A 15,553-nucleotide genomic window follows, 5' to 3' on the forward strand; every position below is an offset into this window, starting at 1 on the left:
CTACGCCTGAACTACACACTTTAAATACATTAAAGTCTTCCCCAATTAAAATCCAAACAAGTTTTGTTTCTTACACAAATAGAACACAACTACCATAATTTACGGCAATTACATTCTGGCCACATTTCAAAATCTCTGAAACATGATTAGTTATGTGAACACGTCAAACATAAAAAAAAGCATTGTACAATAGTGCAGAAGCTGCAAAACAACTGATTGCTAGGGTCTGTTGAACGGCTGTCTAGTTGCACTGAATTAAACTCTTTAGCATGCTGGGAAAATGAATGAGAAGAATACAACTCTGACTTTGTAGGAGACAGGTTTATCCAATTTGTCCATGCTACGGTAGATACAAAGGATCGCAAAGTGCCTTAGTCTGCAGTTTGAAGTGCCTGCTCCAAAACGAATGTGTCGGCGAACAAATCTTTCCATTTGTCAGGAAACCATGCAGGAGGATGCTCAGTAAATACTTCAAACAAGCAGATGCGAGAGACGGTCCATAAAGTGTCATTCCCAGCCATGGCTGCCTCCCTGCTTCCCTCCTGCAGTCACATATTAATCATCCCCTCTTTGAAAGTGACATGAACCAGAGGGAGCGCCCTTCAGACGGCCACAGAGCCAGCACTGACATAATGAAGGAAACAGAATCAGAGGCACTGCTCAGCATCCAGCAGCTTGATTTAAGGGAATTGCATTGCTCCAGATGTCTCCGATACGGTGAGGGTGACATGTCACTGTCCTGTGATTATTACTGTTCGGATGGAGACAGCTCAGTGTCCCTGGTCATTGAGCCATCACTTATAAAAACTATTAATTTCTTCCTCTTGGTGCTTGAATTATTAATTAACATCAGGACAGAAGCAATGTGTCCATCTTAAATAATGGGAAGATGAAAATGAAACACCTGGATTTTATCCAGTTCTATGCATTTATGGGATACAGTTTCCCCCAGGGGGTTAACGATAAGGCAGCAAGGACACAAGCAACTCGATCATGCTGGAAAGATGGCTAGAACTCGTCATCAGAGGTAATCAGCATGATTTTGTCTGACTTGCGGGTGCTCTTGTTGCCTGCGGCCACTTTTCCATTGGCGCTGGGCTGGACCACCTCCTGCGTGGACTGCTGGGTGTACTGCTGGTAGGCTGGGGAGAAGTTGTGGATCGCGTCCTGCACCATGTCTCCTGGGTTCATGGTCTCCTTCAGACCGCTGGAGATGCTGTGCATGGGTGGGTGGTTTTCTGCTATTGGATCAAGGACATAGGGAGATAAATGATTAGACAATAATGAACTCGTAAAAGCAGTAATTTGAGGGTGACTTCCTGGAGTCTCTTCTAGTTGTGTTGGAATTGCTTCCAGCCAAGAAATCGACTAGCATTTTAAAACACATTGTAAAGAATAAGGGAAGTTATGGATCTATGGTAGTCTTGCTAACGCAGGTGAAAAGAGAATTACTAATTTCGAACTCGGCAGTGGAGACAATTCCATTCAAATGAATTAATCTGAATACAAATAACAGGGTGTGGTGGTGTGATTTCTTGAAGACTAAAAAGCTAGCTATGAAAGAAATGCTGACATTTTGTGGCATCTCAATGGTCTCATTTTATGTGAAAGAGTACATAACCTTTAGTGTTTTGTTCATTCTATAGTCAAAAAAGTTCCCAGGGTGTAATCTTCATGTTGCTCTTTTAGAATCAACTTACTATTCATATACAACTGAGATGCAGCAAAAAAGGTTCTATATTTTTGATAGGGTTAAATCGCTAATAACATGCTAAATTAATTTGCCTATAAATTATGCCTACCTATTTAATTGGTAGGATAAACCACATCTGTGAAACGTAATAGCAGTATTTTTGTCAATATTGAGAAAAAAGAAAATACAAGAAATAGGCAGAATATATTTCTTTCATCACGGCTTTTCCAAAGGCTTCAGACTAGAAACACATTTCACGGCCACCCTTCCACTGATGGTCCCTTAGCACCCAGCTGCAAGCCAGGTGGAGTTTACCTTACAACTAAAAGGGTTTTCAAGAAAAAAAAAAAAAAATCAAGGCAGAGATCCACAGTCTTCTGTTTCAGGGTCACTGGCAGTGCTGTGTGGATCGGCTTATGGATGTGGCAAAGAGGAGGGTAGGAGGGCGAAGATTGGGTAGGAGGGGAGGGGGCTCTACAAGGCAATTAGAAACGGTCTGCTGAGTCTCTCCTTACTGCAGCACCCTACACAACACTGAGGGAGAGGAATGGCAGACCAGAGGAGTGGCAGTCATACACGTCAACACTGGGTGCACCAGCAGAACTACATTGTTTGGAGACTTAATGATGTGAATCACATAGGAACTGACAGGCTGGTGGAAAAACATACGTTATATTCAGCTGTCAAATACGTAAGAGGAATATTGGGTTTCTTTCCATATTGGAAGGAATAACAGGTATAGGATGAAAAAAAAGACATTTTATTGTATTACCTTCTGCGAGTTAAAAATAAAAAATGGTAATATCAAATGGATACAGTAATGTTTCAATTTTATCACCACCTCCAGCATTTTTGAATTATCAGCAGCTCACGGGAACAGAGGGTTTCCTACAGTATAGCAGAAAAAAAATTGGCAAAACGATTGATATCGCTGCGGAAGGCTTTTCACATGGCTCCCATTTGTCTTTGAGTTGAAAGCAGCTCTGACGTCAAAGAGGTGCTGCTCGCTCGCTGATAGTTACTGTTCTGTATTCCTCTTCATCTACATTGTTTTACTATCAACTGCTGTCTGAGCCACCAGTTACGATGTGTGCAGATGAAAGCGCCCGCCCACTGCCAGCCTGACTGCTGATCAGCGTGTCATTTCATTCAGAAGAAAAAAAGTTTAGAAAGTGTACATATGGACATTGCAGCTTGTGCATGTGTTAAAAAGGCCGATTGAATATGGAATCTAACTTTAAGAGTGTGACTGAACTAAATGGCTGAAAAAGGCACATAGTTAATTGTTGATAACACATACAAGTCCGGTTGTGTCTTTTCTCTGAGGGGGAGAAGGGACATGTCAACATATATTTTCTTGTTTTTATATTTGTTTGACAACCAGTTACTTTATTGTAGAGACAGAATTGAAAGGTGTTTGGCCTGAAACTTCCCAAATTAAAATCCAAACAGGTTTTCTTTTAAACACAAACACCACAATTTACAGCAATTAAATTCTGGGACTATTTCATAATCTCTGGGGATGACATGAGGAGCTCACCTGGCACTTCATTTTTTTTCTCCTGGTACACGGTGCAGGTGAAGGCATATTTGAGGGCAATGGCAGCAAAGAACATCTCAATGCAGATGATGAAGTTCTGCCATCCTGCTGCCACGGTGCCCGCGCCGACCTCATGTCCATCGATGAAGAGTGCGTTGGGAATGACCCCCCAGCGCTCCAGGATGGCGAGGACCATTCCTACAAAGCAGGAACACTTTCATCAGCAATTTATACTTTTTATGTTCCGGGTTCTGATACCAAAAAAGTAGATGGCTTACCTTGCCAGAATGACAAGAAGATGACAGATTTGATGGTGAGGAACTTCAGCACCGGTTCGAACGGCCTGAGCAGGTCACTTGTTGCGAAAAAGAAGATGAAGAGGGCGTAGAGAGACAGGCTGACGGAGAAGTTGTAGATGATTGTGATATACAGGTATCCTCCATTTATGCTGCAAAGACACAAAGAGTGTTAAAAGACACAATGATACATTTGGTACATTTACAACAAGATGACATTGTTCCATCTGTGATCATATGGAAAGCCTGCTCACAGCAAACCGCCTATGTTTTTTGACAGCGATGATTTATTCATATCTTGAATCCATTTATTACTTTTTTGCTGAAAAGACTGTCAGCCTGCATTTGATGACATTTCCAGCCATATTGGAAGAACAGCTGGAAATGGAGCCTGTTGTGTTCCTTCTTTAAAAGAGTCGATAAAGCCTGTGTGCCCATGTCCTTCTTATTTCAGAATGCATTTGATAAACAGGCAGACTTGTCTTTATTTCAAAGTCAGTCGGCCTTTCTACCTTCTTTGCATTCAAGAGAGCCTCTCTGAGGCCTCAGCTGTGACTATACTAATTACTCCCACCCAGTATAGAGCGCATGGTTGGCTGAGAGCGTATAAGTAAACAATCTGTGAATCATCACGGTCTTGCAACAGACCTTAGAGAAAGACACGGAAAAGAGACACTTCTGCTTGCTAATTGTGCTGTTGAAGTATATTGAGAAATAAGGAGGACGGGTTTAATCATGTCTATCTTTTGGCTCAACAATAAGAGGGTAATGATAGAAAGCTGATTGGAGATGTCTGTGTCGAGCCCTTGTTGAACTCTCTGCTTTTTCTGAGTACTTTCAAAATGGTTGTCACAGCTGAATCTTTAGAATGAAACAGCGCTGAGAGGCAGAGAATAGCACCTGAAATAAGTCTGAATAATGAAATAATGGGCTGCAGATTTGAAAGCTTTTGATTGCACACTAAAGACACATTTTTTACATGTATTACCCTCTCCACATTCTGTTAAGACCCTTTATTGGCTCATCTGGTGGGACTGGAAATGCTCTAAAATTAAGTTTATCTGCAATTTCCCCCGTCTTTGTATCCCATCCAAAGTATGAGATTAAACAATACATCTCTTATAATACTGTGATCCACTGAGTGCAGCACAACATCAGAATTAAGGGTCTTCATTCCAGGACACTTATTACATTTGGGGAAAACTTATGAAGAAGTATACATTCTTTAGTTCAAAATACATTTAGAAAAACTTGAATTATTGGCAATACCAACAATTCCCAAATGCTTTTGATAAGGATTAGGAGGGGACACAGCTGGGAAGACATGCAGTAAAGTATCTGCACACTCTCACTGACAGGACAGTTAAAACCCTGCTGCACTTACCGTATGAAATGAAACCATTTTGTCTTAACATCTTCACCTACTGTGACGCCGTGCAATAATGATCTCCGTTTGCAAACCATTTCCATGTGCACATGAATGGTATACAAGCCTGCTGGCAAGTACATGGTATGTGTAAGGTACATAAAGAATGAAATGGAAAGAGAGGCGCTTGCTTACTTAAAATCTCCATCGTGGTATTTGCCATAAGCCTGCAGAACGATGGTGATGACGGCCATGATGGGTTTGACAACGCAGAACTGGAGAGTCGCCTGGAGAACACATTAGAATCAGAGTGAGAACCAAAACAAACAAGGATGCCAGGAAAGTGTAAGAGGATGAGGAGGGATGTCAGAATCTTTTTTTACATTGAATTAGCTGTAAAACTCAGACAACAAGCATAGCTCATAGATATATATTGCTTCTTTAATGCATATAAAAACAAAGTGTAAAGACTTCAATTTGGTGTTTCACAGTTTCTTGGCCGGGAAAAATCTTGTGCATAACTCTTCATAAAAGAGCAAATTAGGTTTTTAAGCTTTGGTTTTTAGTGCAGGATAAACCAACAAAAATATAGCAGGTGATAATTGATCTTTAGAGGAGCTGGAAGATGGATTCTGGACAGAGCGTGGCTTGTCATTTCTCCCCAGTTTCCTTTCCTGTCTTTGTGCTAAACTAAGCTACTTAAATAAGCTAAGCTAACTGTCTGCTGGCAGTAGCCTTACATTCAACGGGGAGACAATAAGTGGTATCAATAATCCAAACAACAAAGCAAATTGGCATATAACTGATGACATAATAAATGAAGACATAAATTACCTTTGAAAAATAGTAAATACAAAAATACAATGCATGCTTTGTTAGACTTGTTTTTCATTCAGGTCCAGAAAGCAAACCCTCTGACACTGATGTCTTCATGCTGATAGCGACTGGCTGGAGAATGCAGTGCAGGTGTAGACCTGCATACAATATAAGACTGGAGGACAGGTGTCCTCTTTGTTGTGTATTGAAGCCTGAACCAACCAATTTGACAGAGGCTGCTCTAAACTCCCATCAGTGCTGCAGCACTTGAAAGCAACAAGCCACCAGTGTTCAACTTGATAAGCCAGGGGGGGCTTTTTAGAAGGGCCAGAGTGGGTGGTGGGCTTGACAGGATGACATCAATAATCATTTAGATTACTGATTTGCTTTGAGAATATTCAGAATGACAGTGTGGCACTAGAACATAGGGAAAGCAAACACTGTCGGCACTAAAAGCTTCAAAGCCAATCATTTAGCATACCTCCTGCCATGCTTGATATTCAGAATACAACACACATTAATAATGCTAGTGCCATGGTCAGATGATTCGTTTTAGAAACTAGCACCCATGCATAAAGATTATACATGATACACTTTAATACAGAGCTACATGTGTGTGTTAGTGTTAAATGTAAGATAAGAGCACATGTTAAAACATTCTACATACGTGGATACCATTTATATTACAAACTGATACATCAAAGGGCTATGTGAATTTAGGAAACCGTGCCCATCTGTTATACTCACTACATTTGACATGTTTCTGTAAGCAACCTGCCTGTGTTTTCTATTACATTACTTGATAGCGTCTTGTGGAGATGTCACAGCTTGAAACGACCCCGAAGCATTTTCTTTCAGCAATAATTTTTTTATCACAACAGTTCCCTGCAATAGTTCACGGATGGCAGCTATCGAAGGAACTCGTTTTTAAATTTCTCCTGAGTCCCATTTCACAGAAGCACCTCTCTACCTCGTGTATTTCAATACAGATGCTCCATTCGTTCCTTGATAATTTTAATTACCAAATCGATGTATCGGACTATAAAGCCATTGTTTTATTGTCATGTTGTCTCACCCTTTTCTCCAGGCATCTGTGGTGCTGTATTCTCTTGGATATTTAATTTGTTCAAGGCAACTCTCAGAGGCTTTTCTGATAAAACCTCTGCCTGACACTAGGGCTGCATAACTAATCAAATATGAATTGCAATCATGATTTAGGTCAGTTAAATGAACGTGAGTGACTGCAATGGTTTCCTTTGTTGGCAACTGTCACAACACCTAATTTCCCCCGGGGATTATTATAGTATTTTGGGTCGGGTGATTGAATATTGACGTTTAAAATACGTGCTAAATTAGTAATATTGAACAGAAAGCAGATGGGCAAAACTAAATATTGACTACATTTAGAAGAAGAGGAACTTTTTTTTTGTATCAACTGCTTGTGTTTTTTGCTGCTGTTCTTCCGTTTAAGGAGAAAAAAAACCAACTAACTTTAATACAAACACCACGGCTTAGTGATTACATTTGGGCAGGGAAAGTTTGTAGGAAAAAGACATGTATCAAGGATGTTGTGCTTGCGTAAAGCCATGAGTTGAACAGCATTGACATTTGCCAGATAAAAGTCTATTATTTTTTTTACCACTCTTTCCCATTGTACTTTAACAGCTTAACAGATGCCTAGGGTCCAAATAGTTCAATTTTTGCCAGTTTCAGCTAAATAAGACCCTGAAGTGTCCTACAATATGATAATGGACTCAAACTGAAGGAAAAAAAACAGTTTGGGATGCAAGAGCAGCTTATCCTCTAACCTTATCTCCAAGAACCACAATTACTCTAGGCAGCTTTTCCATATCAGTGATTAATTTGTCACCCGCCTTTAAATCACACTCTAAAGCGTCTCCAAGTTGTGCAAAGAATTTCAATGTTTACCCCCACCTCCCCCAAAATGGATCAAAGCCTTTAAAGAATTGTGCTCTGTGAGGGCGCCATGTGAAAGTTTTAGTTTTTGAATTTGAGGTTTTAACTCAAAGACAACCACAAGATGTGTTTCCCAAGTGTATGATCAATACAACTGATCGAGAAGTCCAGTAAAGAATATATTAGAATGTCCCATAGCAGTTTCATTACTTTGAATCCAGTGAGTCAGTTGCTCCGAGGGAGTTGACCTGCTTAACAGAGTTTAATATTTTCTGAAATGTTCAATATATTGATTTCTGACATTTTCGTTCATGAATGTTAATGAGGTTGACTCATTTTGAAGGATCGGAATAAATTATTGCTAAGACCTTGAGTCTAACACTTTCATTGCACCAACACCCAATGAATGGACTCTGATGATCTTTAATTGTTTTTAAGAGTTTCATCACAGCCCCTGCAGTCAACATGTCCTTGGGCAAGAACTTAAAGGGGCCCTATGATGCTCATTTTCAGCTTCATATTTGTGTTTTGGGCCTCCACTCTGACATGTTTACATTCATGTTCAAAAAGCTCTTTATTTTTCTCATACTGCAGCACCTCTTTTCACCCTCTGTCTGAAACCAGAGCCCAGTCTATACTCTGGTTAGCTTGCCAGCTCTGTTATGATTGGTCAATAGCTTAGAGATATCCTCCCCCTACCCCATCACGTACAATATTGGAGCGCTAACCAATAGAAGCACAAGTGTTATGTAGTGATGTCACTGTCGCATAAGTAAACAAAAGTCCAATGGATGCATTCAGGCAGTGTGTGGGACAGAAATTCCCTCTGGAGGGAACTTTGGGATTTTAGCCTTTACAGCCCATGTACATGCACGCAAACCAATATAACACACAACAGGAAAGGGAAAACCTCACAAAGCATAATAGGGCCCCTTTAACCCCAAGTTGCCTTCGATTGGACGGCCAACAGTGTGTAAATGTGTGTGAATGTTTACTTCCTTGAGCAGGTGGCACATTAGATGGCAGCCTCTGCCTCTTTATGATGGGTGTTAATGGGTAAATGCTGACTTGTATAGAGCGTATAAAAGTGCTTTGAGGGGTCATAAAGACTGAAGAAACGCTATAGAAATGCAGTCCATTTACCATTCAGATGTCACCATCTTGCATGCTTTAGTTGCAAAACACTTCACGTAGGATTACTGTGAAAGCCCATTGAGTGTTTATCAATTTCTGCATAATAAAAAATCCTCCCTATCATCATGTGTTTTGTTTTCAAGACATAACTCATAGTTTCAGTTTGATCAGCATTAGACTGAGAGCCTGTGCAGCATCCCAAGACACTGAGAGAGCTGTGCTGACAGCTCATATCGTCTTTTGCCGTTTATTATCAAACTGTGGTCAATTGCTTTTGTTTCCTTTTTCTTTTTTACACCAGTTGACGTTATCCTCTGAAAAGCTCACAGCCAATTATATCAGCTGTCATTTCAAGGTAGTCAGGAGATCTGGGCAGAGTAGTTTTCTTCTTTCAGTGTTTGCAAACAATTTCTGTGGTTTTAGGAACACCTCTATAGATAAGGTGAAGATGAAATCTCACCTGTTTGCAGAATCTCAAAAAGCCGATTGAGTAGCTTATTCCACCGAGGCAGCAGGTACCATACAGACAACTGGACCTGGGAACACAACAGCAAACAATTAGCTATTTAGTGAGGAAAACACAAACACCATATACTTAGCATGTGATAAAAGAAAGAAGTTTAACTAGAGTGTAGGAATAAATACAAAAGCCATACAATAAACAACAGCTGGTTAAATGTTCAGGTTTTCTTTTACATTAGAGCTTATAACCAATGATTGACAAGTCAATCAATCAACGATGATTAATCGATGACCATTTTTTCAATCAATGAAACGCCTGAGTCCAAAAAAAGAAAAGACATTTGTTACGTCCAGCTTCTCAACTGTCCTGAGGATTTGTGGTCCTTTTTTGGTTTATTTAACTGCTAACTGATTTTTTGACTGTCTGACTGACAACGCAGGACCATTTCAAAATGTCACCTAGGGCTCAGAGGAACTTTGATGGGTAGTTTTTAGTATCAAGAAAATTCATTGGCAGATCAATCAATAATGCAAATTGTTGGTTTCTGCCTTAGTTGACATTACTGCTTAACTGAGATGTATTTTGGCCAACATAAAACAACATAAAATGTATAGCGTAAAACTTTTAAAAACAGTTTTGTAAAATAATTTACCCAACTGAGACTATATTGTTGACGCAAATCTGCCTACCTGTCAAAACCCAAATGGGAGTTATTGGTAGCCTATATTCAAAAAGAATCATGTAAACCTAAGCCGCTAACACCATAATGTTGTTGCACATATAATACATTTGAAAAAATCGATTTATATACAAAATGTATCGCCTTTAAACATCAATTGTCAATAAAATAACACTTGTAGAATAGGTCCGGCAGTAATGTGAGACAGTGGATTTGAAGACTTCATGGTATTAAGGTGTCTTTAGTAAATACACACATTAGTACTGGCCTAATCAACAACAACAAACAGACTGGTCTGACAATACTGAGGATCGGGACACAAAACGATAGATTTGACTTTTACTTGAAGAACCTCTAGTTTCAGTGAGTTTTCAATAGTAATTAAATATTTTTGTGTTTTGTATTATTGCTCTTAGTCAGCAGTTTCGGGTTCAGGTGGCAGTTTTGGGGCCGGGGTGAATAACATAAGTAAACTGGTGAGGAAACTGGCTTTACTGTAGGAGTGAGCCTTGAGGCAGCAGACAGGAAGATTAGGTCTAAACTGAGCCTCGCCCGGGCCACTTCCTGCATGAGCAGCACGTCTACGTTGCAGAACCTGTTATATATATATATTTTTTTATATACACAGCTTAAACCGTCGATAACATTTTCATTTGACAGTATTTTCACATTATACCACAACATTACTATGGTTTACGTGTGTGTGTGTGTGTGTGTGTGTGTGTGTGTGTGTGTGTGTGTGTGTGTGTGTGTGTGTGTGTGTGTGTGTATATATATATATGTAAATCGCACATACATAGCGCAGCATTATTTTCTTTACTTAACACTTGGAGAAGTTGTGAAAAATATAGGCAAACAACTTCTATCTTACTGTGTTAGGGTGAAGGTAAAACATTGCTTGTGTTTAATCAGTCATGAATTATGTCCTTATGAAAAAGGAAGTGGTACACACTTCCTTTTTAAAACACCTTTCGTTTAGTGATTATCTGTAGATGTAATCCATTCGTTTGTCAACAAGGTTTTTATTCTGAAATATTAGCATTACACAGTAATGTGGAAAATGCAGTGACATGCAGAGTTCTATTAATTAATAAGAGTACCGGCTTTTATGTTTGAATGAATTTATATTATTTCCAAATGAACACACACTACTTAACAGGCAAACTATATGTAGAAGTGGCAGCAGAAGCGCGGCTGCAGAGACGCTGGGAACAGAGCGCAGGTCAGCGGAGGCAGTTTGGCCCGGGCGTAATGTCTACGCGTCTTATTATTTCAACTCATCTGTCTTTTTCTTCTTTGTAGATAAGCTACTACTCAAACTAAACAATCAAAGGTATCGTCATCACTTGCAAATGAGAGCATAGATAATCAGTCAAAGTGAATTTGAGAAGCAAATTGCTTGCCTACAGAGCAAATGTTTTTACTGCTCTCAGAACCTGAGGTGTATTATTGAAGCAGTTAAAACTTAAATGCGGTTTATTAATGGGGACATGACATATTAAATTAAATCTAAAACTGCTATACAATTTTAATAAGAACTAGAGAATGCAATTCCTGAAGAAATTGCTAGTGGGAATGCTTTATGCTGAAAATCTGACGCTAAACTGCTATGCTGAAATGTAATGTGTAAGAAGAAAGTGAAGAATTTAGATTGAAATGATACATGAACACTGGGGGCTTGAATGTGTGATGAGAGAAGAAAAGAAAGTAAAAAGGCTTGGAAAAGCAGCAGAATATTTGAACTGCAAACCTCTGAACTAACTTGATGGCGAATGATCTGTCGCCATGGCAACGGCATTTGATGACACCCCATAATACGCTTAGATGCGTTGATGGCTGCATCGTTACCAAACCTGTGAAGTTTTGGGGCGTTTGGAGCAGTTTCATTGAAGTTGTGAGAAAATCGTGTTTCAAGACGAGCATTGTGTTGCCATGGCAACGGCATTTGAAGAAATCTCCAAACTGTCCCGTAGATGTCTTCACGGCTGGACTGTTAGCACAAATGTGACGTTTGAGCACTTTTTAAACATTTTCATGGGAGTTATGGCGAGGGATGCGTTTCCATGGAAACGGCATATGGTGAGATCTCAGATTTGGCGTAGAGCTGTTGAGGCATGGACCGGTGATATACAAGTGAAGATTGGGGGACGATTGGACCGTGTCCATTGGACTTATAGCGACATCATGTTTTATGGCGAGGGATGCGTTTCCATGGAAACGGCATATGGTGAGATCTCAGATTTGGCGTAGAGCTGTTGAGGCATGGACCGGTGATATACAAGTGAAGATTGGGGGACGATTGGACCGTGTCCATTGGACTTACAGCGACATCATGTTTCATGGCGAGTGGTCTGTCGCCATGGCAACGACATTTGATGACATCCCATGCTCTTAGATGTGTTGATGGCTGCATCGTTACCAAACCTCTTCTCTCCCTCTCTTCGGCATATGATGATGACACCCCATAATTGACGTAGAGCTGTTGAGGGCAGGACCATTAACCTGTATCTGAAGTCTGCTGCTCTGAGCATGTCAGTTGGAGTGATGACATCATCGTGTTCCATTGCACAGGTGTTTATAGTTGAGCTAACGAGCTCTGTAGAGATCAAAGGCTTCATTGTTCTGAATGAGAGATAAACCTCTTACATGTGAACGTTTTGTGGAAGAACGATAACAGATATCTGTGAAATTTCAAAACGTGAAGCATGTCAAGGAAGTTGAGTATCTGAAGTGTAATTTTTGTGTAGTTTCGGGTTAATAATGTGGCCTTTTTGGCAGTTTAAGTAAAGGTGTGCGGCTGCTGCTGTGAGGAAATATCTGCCTGAAATTACAATGCGCTTTAATGGAGACATGGCGAACGTTTTTGTCACTTCATGCCCTCAAGAGGCACTTTGTTTAATTATTTTTGCTTAATTATTTGTAATTTTTCAAGCTACGAGATGTTTTCCTACGTTTATCATGATAAATGATGTCTCAAGAATGTAGGGTTTGGGAATTATGGCAGTTTTAAAAAGAAATATGAATGCGAATTTCAAGCTGTCCTCCACTGTAGCTGTGACATCACGCACTCTAGTTAATGTTAAAATGTGAAGAAAACCTCTAAAACAAGGTCTGAACAATGTTTAATATCTCTAAAAGTAAGAATCAGATTTAAAAGTTGTTTTACACGAATAATGTCAGAAAGATGCGTAACATTTTAAAGTTGGAATGAGGTTTCTGAGTGAAAGTATGAATGAACAGTTAGCAGTTGAATTGCATGAAGATTTGTTGAAGTCTGAAGATTTTCTCCATTGACTTCAATGTTAAAAATGTGATGTATTATGGGATGTATCTCTAGAATTATGAAAGTTATGAATGAGAAAAGTAATAGCCATCGATTCCCGACCAAGCTGAACGTTTTGATGTTTGAACGGAGTTTCTGCGATGTTCAATGCGAGAGGAGAAGAGGGCCAAAATACCGGCGGAATAATAAACTTTTCGTCCGTAGAATAACAGTTAGTTGGAATGCTGTTAACAGCATTCCCACTAAATTAGATTAGGCTTAAATGTTCTACTTAAATGGCGTGACCATGTTTGGTTCATGCTAAAGCAACTAGCTTTTAAGCATGGTAACAGTGTATAATCTATGTTATTTTATTAATCTGCCATGGGGCTGATTAAAACCTACTTAACTTTATGAAGCTGCAATATCATCCACAATATTGGATGTTATAGGAAATCCTAAAGGACGTGCAACATGGAGGCAGTAAAGTCTCATACAAGCCGTTGAATTTATGCCTCGTCTCCAGTTGCTGGTGTTGAGCAATGCCACAATTTATCAAGGTCTTACATTAGTGTCTCTACTGTCTTAAGAACCTGGCAAAGAGCAGCTGCCCTGTGGCTGAGTCAGCCATAAAACACAGCCCGTCTAAGGCTGCTCAAAAGCTCTGAGATAAGGGATAAGTGGCACAGATTAACAACGCACTTGTTTATTGCCTGCTCTTTCTCTATGGTGTTCAAACTAAATGCTAATTCAAGGGCAGCAAGATGCACTTTGCACCATTTGTGACTGTAAAAGTGTGGTTAATTCATATTGTGGTTTGACCCAGTCAAGTTGAAGAGGAAGTGATACTTCTGTCAACTTGAAAAACATTTGAAACGTCAAACAAGTGCCACTTTGAAGCAGTACGAGCTTGCATGCCTGAATGGAGAATTGGAATGAGAGCACTCACTGTATGGGCTTCCCTCGGATCTCTGACATGATTGCACTCTCTCCTCCCAGATACTCAAAGGACAGGCTCAGGAAATTGTAAATGACAAAAGCTGTAACAGAAAGAAAAGAGTCTTAAAACCCTGAACCACCCTGGACTGTAGAAGAATTTCTCATCACCTTCAAGTTTAAGCTTATTTGAAAAGGTCAAACCATTTTAGAGGAGAAAACTTCCACATGATGAAAAATAATTAGTCCTACAGTTTGGAACAATAAATGTTTCCGTCCTTACATTAAGAAGCTTCCAAGGGTTCTGTGTCTTGGAAATCCCTTCCTAATCCTTTGTTGCTATTTAAAGAGGGATTAAATGGAGCTAATGCAGATGGTGTCCAGTCAAGAGAAGGTTCATTATGTTATAGCCAGAGCTGCTGGTCCACTCTGCCTGCTTTCTGATGCGCTGCGCTATCAATCAGCCACAAAATTGGCCTGCAAACTGGAAACTAATCTCCTGAATACTGTATTTCCTACTTTTCTCAAATTACTTGTAATACATTTTGCGAGTGATTCACCTTTGCAATTGGTGAAGTGATTTCGTCTGAAAACTAACTTCCAATTCAAATACATGACAGTTGCAATGCAACAAAAAAGGCATATTGAAAAGAACACTTTAGTTGTCTACCTCCAAACACTGAAACCAGTGCACTAAAAAGGATGCTCCTAAAATAACTCCACCAAGTAATTGAACACCTGCGATAATGAAGTCTACCTACATAAGAACAATGACTGCTGTGGAAACTAGTTTGGTCAGTTCCTCGTCTTTCCTGCCATGGCAGATATTTAAAAAAAGACAGAGTTATTGTGATACTAACCTTCGTAGCAGTCTCGAATTGAATCAAAGTAGACATAATATTGGTCGTTGCTGATGAAAAGCAGGCTGAGCCAAGAATCGAAGGAATAAACTGGCACGATAAACAGGATGCGGATAATGTAGCGCTGCTCATTGGGGACACTGTAAGATCGGAGGTGTGTATAGATCTGAAATGAAAAATATACCATATGAAAAACATTAGTAACAAGAAAATGAAAACTTGTGGAATATAGTTATGGATTAAACAACTCATTGTTGATCATGAAGTACGAGATACTTTAAAATAGAGAATAGTGTAAATTGTTGCACCTGTAGCCACCAATGTTTCGCATTGACTCTGAAACAGTTGATGTTTCAAGCACCAGAGAACCCATGGCAAATCAACTATTTACCAGGATGATATTTATAGCCCTGTCCTTGTAAAGATCTGTCTGTATAATAGATAGAGATCACGCAACTCTCATTTTAAAGGGGCCCTACTATGCTAATTTTAAGGTTTCATATTTGTACGTTGTGCCTCCACTGTGACATGTTTACATGCTTTAATGTTCAAAAAGCACCTCTTCCACACTGTCTGATACCAGAGCCCAGT

General features: G+C 39.7%; 1 protein-coding gene across 1 annotated transcript in view; it reads right to left on the bottom strand.

The window, feature by feature from the left end:
• Positions 1-302: 302 nt before the first annotated feature.
• The window catches only part of tmem184a (transmembrane protein 184a), a 19,464-nt gene continuing 4,213 nt past the window's right edge, over positions 303-15,553 (bottom strand). The window contains exons 3-9 of the mRNA XM_010771038.1: positions 14,963-15,128; positions 14,116-14,206; positions 9,223-9,298; positions 5,091-5,182; positions 3,512-3,681; positions 3,234-3,431; positions 303-1,241 (exon numbers count right to left, since the gene is read on the bottom strand). Coding sequence (XP_010769340.1) covers positions 1,009-1,241; positions 3,234-3,431; positions 3,512-3,681; positions 5,091-5,182; positions 9,223-9,298; positions 14,116-14,206; positions 14,963-15,128 — 1,026 coding nt within the window. The 3' untranslated portion in view covers positions 303-1,008. The remainder of the gene's footprint in view (positions 1,242-3,233; positions 3,432-3,511; positions 3,682-5,090; positions 5,183-9,222; positions 9,299-14,115; positions 14,207-14,962; positions 15,129-15,553) is intronic.

This window comes from Notothenia coriiceps, unplaced genomic scaffold, assembly GCF_000735185.1.
Source record: "Notothenia coriiceps isolate Sejong01 unplaced genomic scaffold, NC01 NC01_scaffold00009597, whole genome shotgun sequence".
NCBI classification, from domain to species: domain Eukaryota; kingdom Metazoa; phylum Chordata; class Actinopteri; order Perciformes; family Nototheniidae; genus Notothenia; species Notothenia coriiceps.